Below are 21,661 nucleotides of genomic sequence, written 5' to 3'. Positions count from 1 at the left end.
CATAGAATACATTTCTGAGGCACAGCAGTCATCTATGGGAATGCTTAAAATCTAATTTCACAGAACTTCATCTGAAACAATGTATTTTATTGAAACCATACTAATCATGAAGCTCTTTAGGCTATTTTCTTGATTTCAGCCAAATATGTCTCATCATTAAGTTCTTACTTGTCATTATTCAATCGCCTCTTCACTTTTATAAAAATAGTGCACCAGCTCTTAAATGGGTATAAGCAAAAACTACTTCATTTTTCTAAATGTTGTAAATGTCATAATTACTATGTTAAGTGCAATGAACTAAAAATATGGTATTCTCGTTCTTTATTACATAGCATTATCACAAAATTCTGTTCTGCCCCTCCCGTGATGTTTTTTAAACATAATTATTTGTCTTTGCCCATAGGCAAAATAAATAAAACTAAAAATTGAAAATCTAGTTTCACAGTATTCCTGAAACCAAAGGGCATTTTTGAGTTTGTTTTGCTGATGGATAAAGGAGTATGTATGCTTATATACAAAGACAGGATACACAGCTATGGGAGAGACCAAAGGTACTGCAAAAGAAAAGCACTGGCTAGTGCAGACACACTGCATCTGTGACACCAACACAAACAGTGGGAACGAGCTGCGCAAAGTCCATTACTGTACTGACAATGCCCTGCTTTGTCTACTTTATAAGGATGAGGATTGGGTGCCTGGATGGCTCAGTCAGTTAAGTGGCTGCCTTCAGCTCAAGTCATGATCCTGGGTCCTGGGATCAAGCCTGACATATGGCTCTGTGCTCAACAGAGAGTCTGCTTGTCCCGCTCCCTTTCCCTCTCCCTCTGCCCTTTTTCCCCCAATCACACTCATGTTCTCTCTCTCAAATAAATAAAATCTTAAAAAATGACAATAAAAAATAAGAGGATGGGGGTTTTCTAATATTTTATTGTAGGGTTCTCATTTTTTCATTGTTGTTTTTACATGAAACTATTCTAATGTATCAGAATATGTTGTTAAATTGTAAGCAGGGAGCATCTGGCCAACTTAGTGGGTGGAGCATGTAACTCTTGATCACAGGGTTGTGAGTCAAGCCTTACACTGGGTGCAGAGATTACTTTTTTAAAAAGTTCTAAACAGAGCATCCAGGCAACCCCTATATTCTCCTATCTCCATGATACATTTCTCTCCTCTTTTTATTTAAGACAGCACTACCATATGCTCAAACTTCAAAAAGATAGGAATTTTCTCAGGAGACTAGTTAGCTGTCTAGGAAATGCATATTTATATATAAATATACATATATAGTAATCATATCTCAATAGTAAACCTCTGCTACAAATATATTCAATTCAAAAATTCAAAAAAAACAACACCAGATTTTTCAAATTTCAGTTTTAATAAAATTTATATTTCAAATTAGTGTAATTAAAGACAAATTCTGAATAAATGTATTTAAATATTATTAAAAAGCATTATAAAAGTGGACTTCATACATGATTATTCAACAAACATATTACTTAAATCATATACCAAAAATCATTTCTTACTGGCACTGTCAGATATAATTTACATAATTAAATATTTAATCCATACCTATATGGAACATTCATCATGTAAGAAAATAATATATATCTAGCAAAAATAAAAGGATGGCATACTTTCTAGTATTCTATATACACTGTGTGATTTAAACTTTGTTTTTTAAAATTTTCAAAATTATCTATACACAAAGATAAATCAAGAAAGATTGCACTGTACTTGCAATCCACTGTTTGTAGGACAAAACTAATCAGTTATTTTTGAAAAGTCTCTTATTTTACTCATTTTAATACACCATAAAATCAGATGTTTCATCTCTTCGTACAGCTAATATGATTCCAGGCACTTTTTTTTCATCAAATCAGATTTATATTCTTAAGAAATGTCTGTCAGGGAAAGAAGAAAAAATGTCATTTATAATCTGGTTTCTAATGTACTCAAAAATATGCATAGTTTTAATATAGTTACATTTTATTTTATTTTGCTTAAAATAAAATGTGGGCTCAATTTGTAACTAATCCTGAGAATGCAGGTTAATGTTTGTGTGAAGGGGAAGAAGAGTCAGTCAGTACTTTTAGATACTTTAAATTCATTCATTTGGGGAATATAAATAATAGTGAAAGAGAATAGAAGGGAAGGGAGAAGAAATGGGTAGGAAATATCAGAAAGGGAGACAGAACATAAAGACTCCTAACTCTGGGAAACGAACTAGGGGTGGTGGAAGGGGAGGAGGGCGGGGGGTGGGGGTGAATGGGTGACGGGCACTGAGGGGGGCACTTGACGGGATGAGCACTGGGTGTTATTCTGTATGTTGGCAAATTGAACACCAATAAAAAAAATAAATTTATTATTAAAAAATAATTAAAAAATTAAAAAAATAAATAAAATTTTTAAAAAAGATATTATTTATTCATGAAAGACAGAGAAAGGCAGAGACATAGGGGGAAAAGCGGGCTCCTTGTGGGGAGCTTGATGTGGGACTCAATCCCAGGACTTGGGATCATGAACTGAGCTGAAGGCAGACACTCAACCACTGAGCCACCCAAGAGTCCCAGTTTTATGATACCTAAATAAACCAAAAAATGAATTTGACATCACCTCACTTACATATATATTCACAAAATTTATTAATCTGTAATACTGTGTTTCTAATACTTTGTTGAATAAATAATTAGAAACAGATACTCCTATAGAGAAAATCACTAAATCTCTAACTCTGAAATTCCCAAGGGGAATATTTATCAGCTCTGTCTGCCATGAATCTAGTCCCAGGAGAATTTAACTCTACATGCAATACTTTGAATTATAGTACAGTACTTGTTTTTTGAGAATTTTTGTAGTTATTATGTTGTTTTTGGACTTTATGTAAATTTACTCATTCACATAAAATATAGTAAGACAAAGAAAGATAAATGTACCTTGACTTAGATCATTTCAATAGCCTAATGAATTTTCTTTTATTTATTCATGTTTTGTATTATTTAAGTTTTGAGATATATTGAGAGTTATTAATTTAAGTATCTTGCCACTGAACACTAAAATGATCTAGCTCATTTTCTTAATCTAAAAAAAAGAGAATTGGTGGGGGAACCTGGGTGGTGCAGTTGGTTAAGCATTCAACTCTTGGTTTCGGCACAGGTCATGATCTCAGGGTCATAAGATCGAGCCCCAAATCGGGCTCCATGCTCAGTGCAGAATCTACTTCAAACTCTCTTTCCCTCTCCCTCTGCCTCTCCCTGCTGCACTCTCTCTCTCTCTCTCTAAAACAAATAAATTTTTCTTAAAAAGAGAAAGAGATTTTTTTAAAGTTTGCAGCTATAAATATGCAGAATTAAGAGTGCCAATTATTACCATTAATTTATCATTGCTTTTTAAATAAGAATAAAAATAGTAACAACAGGGACATCTGGGTGGCTCGGTGTTTGAGCATCTACCTTTGCCTCAGGTTGTGATCCCGGGGTCCTAGGATCAAGTCACACATCGGCTCCCCACAGACCGCCACTTCTCTCTCTGCCTATGTCTCTGCCTCTCTGTCTCTCATGAAAAAATAAAATATTTAAAAAAAATTTTTAAAAATAGTAACAAGAAGTCAGAATTGTCTTAGTAATTAATTGGCACAATGAACCTGAAAGACAAGTAAATCCCCATGCAGTTACTTGGTGTAGATTAATTTATAGAGGCCAAATCAAGATAGTCACAGATACTTCTATATTATACGTATTCTGTGACTTCCATTTCTACTCTCACAAGCTATGAAAAAGTTTCTTCAAAGGGACTTGTCCGTGGTGCTGAAACACTGACCCAAAAATGTGTTAGCTTTGTTCTGCCCTGGGAAAGAATTACAGGTAGAAAAATCTCTGAAGGAAAAAAAAAAAAAAAAAAAAAAAAAGGAATATCTTTCAGTCTCTTGTATTGAAGCTACTTCTGTAAATAAATATTATAATTTTCATTGCATTTATTTAGGTTATCCAAATACTTTATTGTCCTAGGGCTCCTTGGATAATGTAGCCAGAATGAAAATTCTGACTTACTATTTCACTCTGGTAAAGTATATACTAGAGCAGATGATGATTACATGTTCATCATATTTTGATCCCTTGCTTTTTCTTTTACTCTTACAATACTTTCTTTTTTGTTATATATCCTGCATAAACCAAAATTTTAGAAACCAGTGCTACTTTTATTATATCTTTTGGCCAGTTAAAAAAAAGTAGAGCTTAATTAGTTTTGTTCATCTAATGTCTATCTGCATGAGGTTTCTGTACAATAATAATATAACCTAAAAACTGAAATACTTTTGAAAATCACTCAGGACTGGTAAGGCTTCCCAAAAGCTGTTTATCTTAATTTAATCACTGTTGAGGGCATTTTTAATTAACTCAATAAAGGAGTCTATGCATTTAGACCAAGCTTTAACACTAAGTATAAAATCCACAGGTTAAGTTCTTTAGGTGTTGCTAAAATCAGCTACCTGGATTTTTAAAATGGTTCAAAATTTCTTAAGAAAGCTTATTAAACAGAATAAGAAAAAAATCAATAAATACATACTCACAGGGCAAGTCTTCTAGGTCTGTGAGCACAGGGGACTCACTGCTAATCTTGTTAGCAATCTAGCACATCTCTTGTAATCTAGAAAAAAAACATTTAAAGGAAAATTGGTAATGAATTCAGATGATTAAAATTCTGTATTACTAAGAATGTGGGGAAAACCATGCTACTATTGTCACTAATTACTAACAAGAGCTAAAATTTAATAAGCACCGAACACAATAAATGCTTAACCTGGGCTTTCTTATTAATTATCGTAACACAAGGAGGTAGATGCTACTGTTCTCTCAGTTTAGAGACAGAGATGAAAAACCAGCATCCAAATGTCAAGAATCTCATAACTAATGAGTAGCCTGAGTTCAAAGAGTGAGATTTCTCCCCTATGCTGTGCTACCACTTAGCTTGCTTTGATTCCAGTATGATTAATATCTCCTCATCAGTGAACACAAGCAGTTTTAGAAAAACTTACAACAATTCTGACTCAACATCTTGAGTAAAATTAAACATGCTTCAAGATGACCAACCTAGTTAAAAAGAATCAAAATGCTTAAATCATTTCCCTTAAAAGGGAAGATTAGGTTTAGAAAGGACTTTTATTTTTTTTTAATTTTTTTATTTTTTTTTATTTATTTATGATAGTCACAGAGAGAGAGAGAGAGAGAGAGAGAGAGAGGCAGAGACATAGGCAGAGGGAGAAGCAGGCTCCATGCACCGGGAGCCCGACGTGGGATTCGATCCCGGGTCTCCAGGATCGCGCCCTGGGCCAAAGGCAGGCGCCAAATCGCTGCGCCACCCAGGGATCCCTAGAAAGGACTTTTAAAACAACCAGCTGAATTATTACCACACATGATCCCAATTCGGGCAGTTTCAATGATAGTATTTAAAGATTACATTTGATATTAATATTAACTTCAGAAACCTAAATGTCCAAAATAATTTTTTAGGGCAACCTTTAAAACACTATGCTACCATTATTCAGAACAATTTATCACTCATTTTAAAAATGATACAGCATGAAACTATTTACTTTAAAATAACTTAAGAGGAAATTCTGACTTATTTTTTTTTCATTTATGCCAAGGAATTTGAAAAATGATAAAAGGTTTAAATCCTGACAAACATTTCGATCCTAGGGGAAATCTGGCTATTCTCAGATTTGAATATAGTTCCAATTACAACGCTGTTCCATCCCTTGCACTGTCAACAGCACACACAAGCCCTCATTTGAGTACCGTCAGTGTTATAAATAGCATCTCATACGATGTTTAGTCTATTCCCAGCCACAGACAGTTGAAGTTTAAAATTATGTGCATTTATTATTGTTGGATAAAGATTTTTTTTAAAGAAAAGACTATCCAAACTACTTACAAGCTGGTGTTGAGCAATCCCTGGTATTGTGATAGAGTCGATGGAAATGTTTGCTACATTCAGCTGAAAATGTGACTGGTCCTGGTAGACAGGGAAAGAATGATTATGATAAACATAGGCATGTTTTCCAAACAAATTTGCTAGCACTTTATGGATGGAAATAATACAACTGCAACTTAACATCCTTCCATGCCTTTAGAAGAACTTATCTGAGAGCACTTCTTACCCCAGCTCTGTGGGAGGTAATAAATTGTAATCTGTGAAAAATCATCTGAATTCATTACCAATTATCAACATTTCACATAATGGAAACTTCAGTTACTGAAGAACTCTTCAGAATAATTAAGAGGGAAAAGCTCTACACAGAAAAAAAAATCTGTACAAAGCAAATCAAGTAGGTGTGAAGAATAAAAAATAAATATCCTTCATTCACACTTCTGTTCCTCAGTTTTTTGTGTAATAGGAATTAATGATTACATACTTTCCATTTTCTAATTATAGTGATTCGTGTCTTATTAGTGTCAAACTGTTGTAAAGTGAGCAGGGCCTTGAGACTTCCCTTATTTATTGCCACAAGTCCCAGAGAGTCCCCACCAAAACTCATCCCCACTTTCAGTCTGATGTTTTGGAAATGGTAGAAGGGCCCACAGTGCTGTGAACAGAGTGCCTAGAAACACTCAACACTTGGAAATTAGGTGTAAGGATACACCTGCTGGGGCTTAAGTGGGTTTGGCTTCATGCTCACAACCATCATTCTGAAGTTAATTAGCAAATATGGCCACTGGCTTTGGTTAAGTGAGAAAACCGTATCTTTCCCAAACTACAGGCCTGAGATGTAAAACAATGAAAGTGAGCTGGGATGATTAGGAAAAGCCAGGCAATAGCAATGGTGAAGGTGAGGGTGCTTGGTTCAAAATAATTTAGTGATTTGCTAGAACTTGAGGCACAGGGTGATTTCCAATGACTCACAAAGTTGATATGAAGAACAAAAGAGTGTCATGAGAGAGTCTTCCATCTGTGCTTCAGATATGGCATATGGGCGCACCTGGGTGGTGCAGTCAGTTAAGTGCCAGACTCCTGATTTCGGCTCAGGTCGAGATCTCAGGATCATGAGATTGAGCCCCCTGTCAGGCTCTGAGCTCAGTGTGGAGTATGCTTAAGACTTTTTCTCTCTCTTCCTCTGCACCTCTCCAAACCCCCCACCCCCAGGCTTCATCTTGTGCTCTCTCTATATATATATCTCTGTCTCTCAAATAAATAAATAAATCTTAAAAAAAAAAAAAAAGAGGGATCCCTGGGTGGCTCAGTGGTTTAGCGCCTAGGGCATGATCCTGGAGTCCCAGGATTGAGTCCCACATCGAGCTCCCTCCATGGAGCCTGCTTCTCCCTCTGCCTGTGTCTCTGCCTCGATCTCTCTCTCTCTCTCTCTCTCTCTCTCTCTCTGTGTGTGTCTCATGAATAAGTAAATAAAATCTTAAAAAAAAAAAGCATATGAAAGTCTGTCTTTCCCCCATTCAAAAAACTTCTATTGTCCCCACTGGCTGGAGAGCACAGTCTAAATTCCTTAGAATATATACCACTTAGGATTCTTTACAATATGACTCAACCTACCTTTTCAGCTATACTTTTTGCCCAGTGGCCACACACACCTCTTACCTAAACTTACCCCACAGTGCAGCCACACCATCTACCTGTCCTGCCCCCAGACTACCAAGTTCTCAAAGAATTCCTTCTGACCAGAATGCTTCTCTCATCCAGGAAAATACTATTCACCACTTAGAGCTCAACTTAAATATCATGTCCACTATAAGCCTTTTTTGGTAGTTTTTGGTAAAATTATTCACTTTATGTGCATCCCTAAAACTATATTTACACTTCTATCATTTACCAAAATCTGGTTTATATTACTGTTAATACAAGTTAATGGCATTTGTCCACTTTCCTAACTGGACTGTTGAGCTTCTTACAGATATTTATCTTCAGATCCCTAATGCCTATCACAGTAATTTGCATAAAAATCTTTTTTATTTAATCGAATCATGGATAAATTTTGTGCTTACCTGTGAAATGCTTTATGAATTTGTCTTTTAAATTCAAATCTCTTGGGAATGTTTCTGAAAAGAAAAAAAGCTTTAAATTTCTTGGCTGCATTTCCACCATTAAAAATATCCTTATAAATAGGTCATAATGACAACCACCCAACACATGAACTGATGGCAGTTTGTGCAGCTGATTCCAAATCAGTATCTCTAGCCCTGACCATTCCCTGGGGCTCCAAACCTCCCCCAGAGCTACCTGCTTGCTCTACTACTCTACTAAGGAAACTTGCAGACTTCTCAAAAGTTCATAGCCAGAACTGATGATCTGCTATGCCAAACCTATTTCTCCCTCATGTTCCCTGGTCTCGTACATGGAATTACTTCTTACCCTTTGCTCAAGCTGGATATCAAGAAGGTATGCCTGACTTTCCTTCTTTCCCTCTCTACTGTACACAACCCATCGCTTCATTTTACATATGCCACCTCCAGAAATTACCCAAGGCCCATGCACTTTGTTTCCTCTCATTAACACAAGTCTAGTCCCAAACCATCATACTTTTGTGACTGTGCCTAGGCAGCATCCTCCTGACAGGTCTACTTCCTCCAACCCACTCTCCCCACAATAGCCAGAATAAATGAAGTGAAATGTTCTCCAGCTCACGATGCTGTCCTACTTAAAGGGCTTTGCATTTTAAATAAGTGGAAATTAAAAATTGAACTACATCTTACTCTTCACTTTGTAGTCACTATAAATATACCATCCAGAAAACATTGTTTTAATTTAAAAAAACAATTTGGGAGTATATGCAATTCTTTTAGTGGAAAAGAAAACTGAAATAAAATTTTGAACCTAATGTTCATTGGCAGTTATAGATTTAAACTTGCAATGTCCTTATCATAGATGTACTCCTGCGCATGTCAAACATCATATGAGTCTAATGGGGCTGTGAAAGTTTTTCACTTCCCTATAAAGAGTCTGAATGCCCACATTGATTTGTGTAATCTTGTTGAGACAGGCAGTGTAGAATGAAGACATGGGAATTCTAACAGCCCTGTATATCCTACAGTTAATGAGGAGTGTGAGAGCCCTTCATTGCATACAGAGCTGCTTGCTCCTGGCAGCCCAGTGTGAGTCCAAAGCAGCACAGTCAAGGTGGTAGGAATGCAGCTGGAATGGAGCTCCCTTCTCACTCTCAATAAACATCTGCACTTACAAACTATCCGTACTAATTCAGAAAAACAAAGCAACAGTGAAGATGTAACTATTTCTTTATATGAATATTTTGGTGTTCTAATTAATTATATTCCAGCCTGAACTTGGTTTCTGTGAAACCAAGCATAGTAAATTGGCTCCTGTGATGTCAATACTCCACAGTTTATCTAGCAATGTAGTTCATCTGGTCCTTTCTGAAAGCTGAGTCAGTTGAGTGCAGTTGGAATTCTATGGCTAAAGCGTGTTCAAAGACTATAAATAATTCCAGTTCCAAAAGCATTTTCAGCTATGATTTTAATCTGTAGACCTGGCACAATGATGACACTCAGGATGATAGTCCTCTTCTACACCCTCATAGCATACTTCCTAATTTCTATAAAGGCAATTGTCACATTCTGATTGGCATGATAGTGTCTGGACACATGTCTGTCTCCACCGCAATACTGTGGGCTTCTTGGTGAAAGAGACAATGTTTTGTTCATCTGATATCACCTGCAGGGTTGTACAACACTGCTTTGTGAATGCAGCATCTGGCAAATGTCTAAGAAATTAAAAGCCGAGAGGATGATTCCTCAAGTAGGTTGTTACCTTCAAACGGAAACAATCAAAGCCTTGCTTGAGCTGAGTATAGGACACCAAGAAAACCATACTTTTAATACACTTGAATTTTCATTTCAAAGTACAAACACAATATAGGAACATAAACCAGGTTGACCTAAATGAAACAGAAAACTGATATTTAAGTTGACACGTAAGTGAATAGCAAGAGATATCTAGGTAATAGGATATAGGAAGGGCACCCTAGGCCAAAAAGTCTCTGCAGAGGAAAAGATTACTTGTGTCCAAATATTTGACAAATGTCCAGGATGGCTAAGAGAGAAAGAAGGTGAGGAAGAGAGAAGTCAGAATCAGCAGACACAGATGGCCTTATAGTCCTTCATTTATTTTTTTAAAAGATTTTTTAATTAATTAGTTAGTTTATTTATTTTAATTTTTATTTATTTATGATAGTCACACAGAATGAGAGAGAGAGGCAGAGACATAGGCAGAGGGAGAAGCAGGCTCCATGCACCAGGAGCCCGACGTGGGATTCGATCCCGGGTCTCCAGGATCGTGCCCTGGGCCAAAGGCAGGCGCCAAACTGCTGCGCCACCCAGGGATCCCTATTTATTTATTTAAAAGAGAGAGGGCACAAGCAGATGGAGTAGCAGGTAGAGGGAGAGAGAGAAGCAGACTTCCCACTTAGCAGGGAGCCTGACTGGGGCTGGTTCCCAGGATCCCGGGATCATGACCTGAGCTGAAGGCAGATGCTCAACTGACTGAGCCACCCAGGTGCCCCCTTACTGTCCTTTATAAGCTTTGTCCTTAATTCTACGAGTGATGAGAAGTGAAACTTTTAGGCAAGAGAATGACACAGTCAAGATGCATTTTTAAAAGATCATAATGCCGAGTACGGAGAAACAAGAATAGATGAAAAGAAATAAGTCAAAAGGTTTAAAGATAAGTTATTCTATTTCTATTGAATAGTACTAGCCTCAGGAGTCAAATCCTGCCCTATGTCTTGTTTTTGCAAGTAAGGTTTTATTGAAACACAGCCATGCTCATTTGTTCACATGTGGTTTATGCCTGCTTTCATGCTATAATATAAAGTTGAGTGGTTGTTGCAGAGATCAGAGAGCCCAAAAAGTCAAATTTTTACTATCTGGCCCTTTCTAGAAAAGGTTTGCCAATGTCTGCTCTGTAGCACACTGCAATTTGTATTTAAAACTGTAATGGTGACTGTCAATTACATGCAGAAAAGCACCGAGAAGTAGGATTCCAGGGGTAGGAGAGAAGAGGTACTTTTTGATGCATACTCATTATTAATTTTAATTTTGAACATAAATCTGTACTAATTTTTCAATAAAAAAATAGCTGATTGAAACTGAATTTGTATTTAGTGTTAGATGCACCTGTGATAGTCTTTAATCAACAAAATATTAAGTGAGCAATCGAATATGAGAGAACTACTCCCAAACAAGATTAGATGGTTGATCTCTGATGGAAAATAATCTTAAAAAGCAATCTCCACTACAGAAATGTAAGTCACATATTTAATTTCAAATATTTTAGTAGCCACATTTTAAAAAGTAAAAAGGAATAGGTAAAATTTACTTAACAGGGGTGCTTGAGTGGCTCAGTTGGTTAAGCATCTGCCTTTTGCTCAGGTCATGATCCCAGGATCCTGGGATTGAGTACCATCCTGAGCAGGGAGCCTGCTTCTCCCTCTCTGCCCCTCCCCCTGCTCCTGCTTTGTCTCTCACTCAAATAAGTAAATAAAAATCTTTTTAAAAATGTACCTAATATTTTGCTTGACCCAATATAACCTAAATGTTATCATTTCAACACATATTCCATACTCTAAAATTATTAATAAGACATTTTACATTTTTATACTAAGTTTTCAAAATCTGAAATGTATTTAACAATTATAGCACATCTCAACTTGGACTAGCCACATAGTGAGTGCTTGATAGCCACATGTATCGAGTGGCTACCATACTGGATAGCACAAGCCTCAAACACATACTTCATTCCTCTAGCATCTAACTACAAGGTATAAAAAATTACATATACAAATGGATTAAAAACAAAAGGATCTCTTAGTAATACATGACAAGAATCCCAAAAACTTCTATCTCATTCATCTAATTGTGAAAATTTCTAGGTTTTATTTAACCAAAACAGTTGACAACGGCCACCATCATCAATTTTAAGTGTACAAGAATATTTTTATGAAGAAATAGACTTGCATATACAAATATGTATATAAATGCTGACAGGCTTATTTCTTGTTCCTATTTCTCTTGTTCAAAATGAGCAAAGATTGTGCCCACCTCTGAAGCATGTATACTAAAATTGGAACAATACAGAGATTAGCAAGGCCCCTGTACAAGGATGGCATGCAAATTCATGAAGCATTTTATATTTTGAGTCAATAAGAGAAAGACAAATAGCATATGATTTCACTCATATGTGGAAATTAAGAAACAAAGCAAATGAGCGAAGGGGGAAAAGAGAGAAAGGCAAACCAAGAAACAGACTTTTAACTATAGAGAACAGTTACCAAAGGTGTGGGGGATGGGAGATGGGTGAAATAGGTGATGGCATTAAGGAGGGCACTTGCTCTGATGAGCACTGTGTGATGTATGGAAGTGTTGAATCACTATATTGTATATCTGAAGCTAATATTACACTGTATATTAACTAACTGGAATTTAAATTAAAATTTTTCTAAATGAGCAGAGATCATGTGGAATAAAAAGTTGTAAGACAGAACAACTAGAAAACAAAAGGAATAGGAAATGCTTAGTGTTCATTTCTACCTCCATATAATTTTTAATATCTTACCATAAAGATATTTGCTCTGACTTGATTGATTCTTTACAAAGCCATGTTAGTTGATCATCTGTACTGTATTAGATATTGAAGGGCATTCCTTCATTTTATGCATTTTTCAGGTACCTAAATTGAAATTTTTAGTATATAGTTTCTTGAGTTATCACTTCCTTTAGATAGAAATGACACAACTATTCTCTTTCTCAACATATATATTTTTTTAAATTTTTTTAAATTTTATTTATTTATGATAGTCACACACAGAGAGAGAGAGAGGCAGAGACATAGGCAGAGGGAGAAGCAGGCTCCATGCACTGGGAGCCCGACGTGGGATTCGATCCCGGGTCTCCAGGATCGCGCCCTGGGCCAAAGGCAGGTGCCAAACCGCTGCGCCACCCAGGTATCCCTCTTTCTCAATATATAAAAGCAGTTCCACTTTCAAAAATAAAAACCAAAATAAATAAATAAATAAATAAATAAATAAATAAATAAATAAATAAATAAAAATAAAAACCAGATTTATTACGCCAGTGTTGAGAAAATTGCTCATGGGAAATATCAGTATTTGAAAAACACTGAAATTTATTAAATATTTGAGAGAGAAAAAAGCTAATGATAAACATACTCAAGCAAGCAATATCTTTAAAAAATACCTGTAGGATTTTTAAATACATTGTCATAACGTATGTACTTTCTTCTGTCCTTGTATAATTACATGGCATCTGTACTTACATATATTTGTATATATGCTAATATATGTTTTTACATCATGCCTCTTTTATTAGAATTTAAGATTTTCAAATAAGGAGATTAAATCTCTTTATATGTAACTTTTGAGGGGCCTAATGCTATTTCAGCTGCAAATTATACTCAGGATAATGAAGTAAACTCAAACTAATTGTGTGTTTTTTTTTTTTTAAATTTTTGCTATTCAAAAGTATGTTCCCTAGATGAGCAGCATCAGCTCCCAAGAGGGCACCCTTATAGCTCTTAGTGGCTTCTGACTTTATAACTCAGTTCTATGGATCTTTGGGAATCTTGTAGGGAATACAGAATTCCAGGCCCAACGCTATAAAATCACTTTAACAAGAACTCACAGGAGGTCAAGTTTGAAAGCAATCATCTAAATCTTCCAAGCAAGATACAGAACTTCTGCATACCCAGTACTGAAGTACCTGTTGATCAATAAGCTATAACATTATTACTTCTAATGTGTATTTGTAGTTTGTGATTATTAGAAGACAAGACAGAATTCTTTCTAGTAAAAAAGTGTCATCAGAATTCTTTCTAGTTGGTCGTGTCAGTGTTGCTTTGCATTTTTATCACTTCTTTACTTTCTAGCACTACCAGATGTTGCAGGCTCATCTTGAATCATTCTTTGCTTCAATCTTGGTCTCAGCCTTTTCTCCACAGAGTCTATTTCCTTTATTAGAGAACGGTATTAGAAACCAAAATCTGGGTAATAGGTGCACTTGTTGCTACTTGGGTACAGTTGCTTCAAGGCTCTCTCATCTGACAGAGCAAGGACATGTATGTGTGATATATATGGGTGACCTGATTTTTAATACACCTTGTGTTTAAATTATTTCTAAAATTGTGATATGGTACTTGATAGAATATATTTTTAGAATGCACAGTTAACTGTAATATTTCACCAATGATTCTACAAAGGACACAAATTATTTAAAATTATCTGAGTTAGAAAATACAGCCATATTGAATCACACTCTGTACCCAACTGTGTGCTCTAACCTCTCCTAACCTGACAGTCACTCTCCTTCTCAACCAAAGTAAAATGCTGTGCCAAGCCACATACTTTCAAAGATGTCTCAGTTTCTTCCTTTATACATTGAGGTAAACTAAATAATTTCTAAAGCAGCTTCCCAAATCCTAAGTTATAAAATATTATGACAAAATTCTAATGTGATGTCGTATGTCACCTAAGGACAAAATATCAAATGAGTCCAGAAAACTGTAAAAAGTACAAAATGTCAGTAGATTGGTGCAAGCAGTAAACAGGATCCAGACCTACTATGGTCTAGTTGGGTTAGGTAGTTAGAAGCTTGTCAACAGACTGAACCACTGGAAAACCCCACAGTGCTGTTGATCCAATAGTCAATTCATGGCACCTGAGAAACATAGCCTTTTTACTGAGACCAGAAGTAGTAAGGCAGATGCATGGTTGAGATGCGGGAAGGTCAAGTTTGAAATTCCTGCAGTGGAGATATTCAGTAAAGAGTGGATGTATGCATTTAAAAGATACAGAAGGGCCACACAGAAGCAATAGTTGGAACTATAAAGGTGCATGGGATCACACAAGGGAACATTTTGAGTGCAAAAAATTCATGACTGGGAACCGAACCCTGAGATGCACCTTACAAGAAAGCCAAAAGACAGGTGGTCAGGGAGAGAAAGAAGAGTTGTCAGAGAAAGAAGAGTAAAGCAGGAATAATTGTGGAAACATAAGGATAGGGAGGAGTCAACAGCAGCAAAGCATCCAAGGGTCCAGTAAGATAAAGACCAACAGAAGCACAGTAGAAAGGAACAGAGACTGAAGGGTGAGCCAGCACCCAGGCAAAGTTGGAGAAGAAGGTGAAATCATGCCTTTCTAGTTTCTGTGTTTCTGATGCTTTGATATCTAAGGCCTTGCTGGCCCTGGAGAGATGGCCCCTCCCAGAACTAGCCAATTTCTAGAGACAGGAAGTCTGCAAGCCCACCTTCCATTTGCACACCAACCAATCCAGAGCCCACACCCCCCACCGACCTCCCTCATCCAACTCTCATACTCCAGGCAATATTCTCCTGCCTTAATCATCCAGAGCCAGGAACCAGACAATTCCAGAGCATCCTACACCCCAGAGCCCACTGAAATTATTTAAACTAGCCGATCCTAAACCCACTTTCCTTGCCTTTCCTGAAGAAACCACTGATAAAGGCTCTTGCTCCTTCTCCTCACTCACTCTGCTTCCGACCAAACCTGTGCTTTCTTTCCGGTGTGGCCCTGGAGGCATGCTGTGCCTCCTGTTTCTAGGAAACTGTAAGAAAAACTTTTTCCTTCACAACAATAATTTCCACATTTTGCCATGCCTGATCAAAACAAATCCCAGTACATCTTAAAACATGAGTGGTGGTAGATACAGGCATACCTTGGAGATGTTACAGGTTCAGTTTCAGACCACCATGATAAAGTGAACCAAATGAATTTTTAGCTTCCCAGTATATATAAAAGTTATGTTCATACTATACTGCAGTCTATTAAGTGTGCAATAGCACTATGTCTAAAAAAACAATGTACATATCTTAATTAAAAAATACTCTTGGGCAGCCCGGGTGGCTCAGCAGTTCGGCGCCAACTTTGGCCCAGGGCCTGATCCTGGAGACCTGGGATGAAGTCCCACGTCTGGCTCCCTGCATGGAGCCTGCTTCTCCCTCTGCCTGTGTCTCTGCCTCTCTCTCTCTCTCTCTCTCTCTCTCTCTCTCATGAATAAATAAATAAAATCTTTAAAAAAAAAGAATACTCTATTGCTATCATCTGAGCTTTCAGCCAGCTGTAGTTAGTCTTTTTGCTGGTGGAGGGTCTTGCCTACATGTTGATGGCTGCTAACTGATCAGGTGGTGGCTGCTGAAGGTTGAGGGGACTGTGGCAATTTCTTAAAATACACTAAGACAACCATAAAATTGCTACTTGAACTGATTCTTCCTTTCACGAATGCTTTCTCTATGGCATGTGATGCTGTTTGATAGTATTTTAGCCACATAGAACTTCTTTCAAAATTGGATTCAATCTTGTCAAACCCTGCTGCTGATCAACTAAGTTTATGTAATATTCTAAATCCTTTGTTGTCATTTCAACCATATTCAGAGCATCTTCACCAGTAGATTCCATCTCAAGAAACCACCTCCTTTGCTCATCCATAGGAACTAACTCCTCACCTGTAAAAGTTTTATCATGAGATTGCAATAATCCAGTCACATCTTGAGATTCACTTCTAATTCTCTTGCTATTTCTACCTCATCTGCAGTTTACTCCCTCCACTGAAGTCTTGAGCCCCTCAAGGTCATCCATATTGGTCAGAATCAACTTCTTCCAAACTCCTGCTCATGTTGATATTTTTACTTCTTCTCATGAATCATTAGTGTTCTTTTTATTGATATTTATTTATTTATTATTTATGATAGACATAGAGAGAGAGAGAGGCAGAGACACAGGAGGAGGGAGAAGCAGGCTCCATGCCAGGAGCCCGACGCGGGACTCGATCCTGGGACTCCAGGATCGTGCCCTGGGCCAAAGGCAGGGGCCAAACCACTGAGCTACCCAGGGATCCCCTCATTGGTGTTCTTAATGGCATCTGGAAAGTTAATCCTTTCCAGAGGATTTCAAATTTACTTTGCCCAGATCCATCAGACAAATCACTAACTGGCAGCTGTAACTTTGTAAAATGCCTTTCTTAAATAACAGGGCTTAAGTCAAAATTACTGCTCGATCCATGGGCTACAGAATGGATGTTGTGTTAGCAGGCATACTAACAACATGAATCTCACTGTACATCTCTGTCAGAGCTCAGGGACGCTGCCAATGAGCAGTACCATTTTGAAAGGAATCTTTTTTTTCTGAGTAGTAGGTAGATCTCAACAATGGGCTTAAAATATTCAGGAAACCATATTATAAACAGATGTGCAGTCATCCAGGCATTGTTCCATTTCTAAAGCATAGCATAATTCTTAAAGGCCCTAGGATTTTTGGAATGGGAAATAAGCTTTGACTTCAACTTAAAGTCACCAGCTGCATGAGCCTCTTAACAAGACAGTCAACCTGTCCTTTGAAGCTTTATGCCAGGCATTGACCTTTCTCTAGCTATGGAAGTCCCAGATGGCATCTTCTTCCAAAAGAAGAGTACACTGAAAAATCTGTTTAGTGTAGCACATTCATTAATGATCTGAGCTAGATCTTCTGAATAACTTGCTGTAGCTTCTACATCAGCACTTGCTGCCTCACTTTGCACTTTTATGTTATGCAGACAGCTTCTTTCTTTAAACCTCATGAACCACCTCTACTAGCTTCAGACTCTTCTGCGGCTTCCTCATCTGTCTCATCTTTCACAGAACTGAAGAGAGACAAGGCCCTGCTCTGGGTTAGGCTTTGGCTTAAGGCAATGTTGTGGCTGGTGTGATCTTCTATCCAGATCATTAAAACTTTCTCCATATAAGCAGTAAAGCTGTTTCGCTTTCTTATCCCTCATGTGCTCACCATTGGAATGGCACTTCTACTTTCCTTCAAGAACTTCCTTTACATTCACATCTTGGCTAACTGATGCAACAGGCCTAACTTTGGGCTTCTCTCAGCTTCTGACACATCTTCCTCACTAATCTTAATCATTTCTAACTTTCAATTTAAAGTGACAGACCCGTGACTCTTCCTTTTGCTTGAACACTTACAAACCATTGTAGGGAAAAAAAAAAAAAAAAACATTGTAGGGTTATGAACTGACCTAATTTTGTGTCAAGGAAGAGGAAGGCCAGAGGAGGGGGACTGGCAGTCTGATAAGTGGTCTCTCCCCAGTGCTCTGCCCTTAAATCAACTTTGTTTCTGTGCACTTTACTGTGTCCCGGGCTTTTGCCCTGTGTCCCCCAGATGCTAAAGTAGAGCTGGGCTGCGTGCAGTGGCCAAAACAATGTTTTCCAAAGTGGACTCCTTCAAAACCAGTTCTGTGAGCCACAAATAAATGCTAGATTTTTAAAAGAGAGAGAAAGAGGGAAAAAAGAAAGAGGAAGAGAGAAAGTAAAAGAGAAAAAGAAAGAAGAGGGTGGGGAGAGAACATTTGGCTAACACTGGTTTACATAAAGCTCCCTATACCACAGGTCTTCATAGTTCTTGTATAGTGCTTCCCTAAAAAGGGACCTAATGGCCATGTTCCCAAGGCTGGCAGACCAAGGAAGGCTTTTTCTTTCTTTCTTTCTTTTTTTTTTTTTAACAAATTATCATTCAAACACGCTGGAAAATGTAGCCATGGTGCCGTAGGTACATGTGGGGATGAGGAAGTGGACATAGTACTACAGAAAGAGAAGTGTGGCCAAGGTTGTGAAGGCCAGTCAGGAATTGTCTCTGTCTCAAAGAAACTTTCCAGAGGATTCTGAAATACCACTTTTTTCCTCCCCCTTTCCTCAATTAAAAGTCTCTGGGGATTCTAAAAACTTAATGTACACAAGAATCTTCCAAGAGCTTTCTGATGTACAGATACAGGCTATACTTAGAGATTTAGGATATTCAGGGTAAATGCAATAATTACATTGAAAACTTGCCTCCCAGTTGATTCTGAGGTATATGGCCTCATTCTAGGAACCACTGCTCTAGAAGGTATTAAGAGCAGCGGATGTCATGTTGTCTAAACTTGGTCATAAATGCTAGGAAATGAGCTCATGACTCAGAAATGGCACAGATTAAATCATAAAATCTAATCAGACTTTGAGGGAAAATAAGTCAATTACTTTTAAAGTCGACATCCTACAAATAGACAAAAATTACTACTTAGAAATATACTCTGAATGGGCAGAAATTTGTTCATGTGAGTTCGTTCTGGCTCCTCATAAGGAGTGCTCTGGTGATCAGACTTGCCAAGTATACATAGCAAAATATCACACATCACCTTTTCATCTTGACTTCTTCCCATATTACTGTTTTTCAGTAAAACAAACAGCTTCCTGTAACTCTGCAAATAAAATATTTTAAAAGACACATCTGAAGAAAAGAAAAAGACCCACCTGTACTTCCTTCATGGTGACGCGCAAAAATAGGGAAAAATTATTTTTATTATTCATATGGAAGAAATTTTATTCACCAGGTAGGACTGGCTTAGTGGGCAGAGGTAATAGTAACAGACTGAAATGGAGGGGATTTAGGTTGTAACACGTAAAATTCCACTATTATGCAAATCCAAGTTCCATCCTTCGTGTAGGGATGGTTGCGAAGTAAATTTAGGATTTGGTATTTTTGAACCTAGAAATAATTACAAAGATCGCACAAAGGAACAGGGCCTAGGAGGACAGACAGAATTTGGAGAGATGAGAGAAGCACATTCCTGGAGGCTTCAAAGTAGCAGAGGCAAAGAATCAGCTGGCATCTGTAGGGAACAGCCTGAATCTGTGTGGCTGGCACAGGGGCACTTCCTTTGATGCTCTGTGCGAACCACAGAAGGCAGGTGGGGCAGGCCACAAGAGGACTAGAATATCCACCTCCAAGAGAAGTTAGGACTTTCTTAGAAAACCAAGAAATACCCCCACAAATCTGTGACTGGGCAGAAAATTCTGTTAAGTGAAACAGGTCTGAAAAATGTGTTAACATCAACCCATTTCTATGGGTTGGGACTTAGGAAATAACTATAGATTTATATCATAACCTTTATGAACAAAAAATTATACCCAGTAATCACTCTTTGCTTTCTTAAAAACGTGAAAAGTATGAGGCAAAAGACTTATGAGGTGACAGCAAGGCAGAGCCTGCTGGGCCCCCTCGGGCAGCCCCGGCTGGGCTGGTCCCTGTAGCAAGTAGATGGCCTCGAAGAGAGTCACTTCTGCCCCAAGCCTGGGCCACAACTGCGCCTCGCTCTGCCTGGCCCAGTCTCTCAACACAGACGCGTGTTAGCAGCTTCTCTAACCCTCGCGCACTACCTCCCTTCCTGCCCTGGGTGCCCGGCACTGCTGCCCACCCCACCCCTCACTGTGCCCTGGGATTTTCACATTTGCGAATCACACTGGACTTCTCGACCTTAGGATGTCTCATGACCTCTACATTGGCTATTTCCCCCCTCGTTTTTCCATCTAAGATGCCAGGGACCGGGGATCCCTGGGTGGCGCAGCGGTTTGGCGCCTGCCTTTGGCCCAGGGCGCGATCCTGGAGACCCGGGATCGAATCCCACGTCGGGCTCCCGGTGCATGGAGCCTGCTTCTCCCTCTGCCTGTGTCTCTGCCTCTCTCTCTCTCTCTCTCTCTCTCTGACTATAATAAATAAATAAATAAATAAATAAATAAATAAATAAATAAATAAACAAACAAATAAATAAATAAATAAAAATAAAAAAGAAGAAGAAGAAGCCAGGGACCGGAGTGCCCAAAGCAGATTTGGAGCCTGGCGGTGGGCGGGTCCGAGTTCACAGCAGCCACCTCGGCCTGTTCAAGATCGCGCCTCCCTCAACCGTTCCAAAGTGGGTTTGAAGGTGGAGTCAAAGGAGCATCCCTGAGCTCCTTCGGGGAGTGTGTGTGTGTGTGTGTGTGTGTGTGTGTGTGTGTGTCCAGGCAGGCTCTTACTGAATTCTCAAAACGAGGCCAGACCCAGGACCAGGCGCCCGGAGGTGCAGAGCCGTGCCCTCGGCCTGGGCAGGCTGCGCAGGGACCCCGGGGTTTGGGCGGCTGAAGGGCCTCGGTCCCCGGGAAGGGCCGCATCACGCCGGTTCCTGTGCCAGACGCGGGCTTTGCCACTTGCGTCTCAGAAGGCTGAATCGAATAAACTCGTTACCTCTTTTCCTCGAGAACCGGTTCTCTGCAGGGACGGTCTGGGTCTGCTCTCTGCTCTGCTCAATTCCGGTTTCCTAAAGCCCTGATCAGGGCAGGGGCCGCCAGGGAAGGGGACTCCTTACCAGTGCTCCGGGAGGCGCTGGGAGCCGGGCCGGCCCTGGCCGCCGGCAGGAGAAGCCACGACCTGGGCTCTGCGTCCGTGGCCCGTGCTCCCCTGCCACCCCGGGGCGTCCCCGGGGCCCCCGGCAGGGCCAAAGCCAGCGCGAGCAGGAGCAGCGCGGGCAGCGGGGCGCCGGGCCAGGCCGGCCGCATGGTGCGCGCGGGGGGACCGCGGAGGTGCCCCGGGGCGGGTCGCGGGGCAGGTGCGTGCGCCCGGGGAGGGCGGCGGGCGGCGTCCCCGCGGCGTCCGGCTGCAGAAGTGCTGGGACGGGGCCCGCCCAGGTTGGTGCCGGCGCGCCTCGGGGTCTCCGGGCGGGGTGGCGGGGTCGCGGGGTGGCGGCCGAGGACGCGGGCTTGGCCCCTCTGGGCCCGGGACAAGGGCCTTGGCTCCGCCGGCGAGGGTCAACAGAACCCGCCACTTCTAGGT

The 21,661-nt window shown here is 39.4% G+C and overlaps 1 protein-coding gene and 1 non-coding gene across 2 annotated transcripts; one reads left to right on the top strand and one right to left on the bottom strand.

The window, feature by feature from the left end:
• Window positions 1–1,624: 1,624 nt before the first annotated feature.
• On the bottom strand, window positions 1,625–21,387 carry ALKAL1 (ALK and LTK ligand 1). The gene is made up of 5 exons (XM_055318377.1): window positions 21,198–21,387; window positions 7,998–8,051; window positions 5,938–6,018; window positions 4,570–4,650; window positions 1,625–1,907 (listed from the first exon to the last, which is right to left on the bottom strand). The coding sequence occupies exons 1-4, from the start codon at window positions 21,385–21,387 to the stop codon at window positions 4,586–4,588; spliced, it is 390 nt and encodes a 129-aa protein (XP_055174352.1). The 3' UTR covers window positions 1,625–1,907; window positions 4,570–4,585.
• On the top strand, window positions 12,058–12,161 carry LOC129505433 (U6 spliceosomal RNA). The gene has a single exon (XR_008663528.1). It is a non-coding gene; the product is annotated as a U6 spliceosomal RNA (small nuclear RNA).
• Window positions 21,388–21,661: the final 274 nt, after the last annotated feature.

Source organism: Nyctereutes procyonoides, unplaced genomic scaffold (assembly GCF_905146905.1).
Source record: "Nyctereutes procyonoides isolate TBG_1078 unplaced genomic scaffold, NYPRO_anot_genome, whole genome shotgun sequence".
Classification (NCBI taxonomy): Eukaryota; Metazoa; Chordata; class Mammalia; order Carnivora; family Canidae; genus Nyctereutes; species Nyctereutes procyonoides.
The sequence above is the reverse complement of the archived record's forward strand: the minus strand, read 5'-3'. Positions and strand labels throughout refer to the sequence as shown.

What these genes read in the sequence shown, in the direction of transcription:
- ALKAL1 (XM_055318377.1), bottom strand. Translation starts at nt 21,387, where the DNA reads ATGCGGCCGGCCTGGCCCGGCGCCCCGCTGCCCGCGCTGCTCCTGCTC. An exon ending in ATTCATAAAGCATTTCACAG is followed by an intron (nt 6,019 to 7,997) that starts GTAAGCACAAAA and finishes CCTGTCTACCAG; the next exon opens with GACCAGTCACATTTTCAGCT. An exon ending in GGATTGCTCAACACCAGCTT is followed by an intron (nt 4,651 to 5,937) that starts GTAAGTAGTTTG and finishes TTTTTTTTCTAG; the next exon opens with ATTACAAGAGATGTGCTAGA.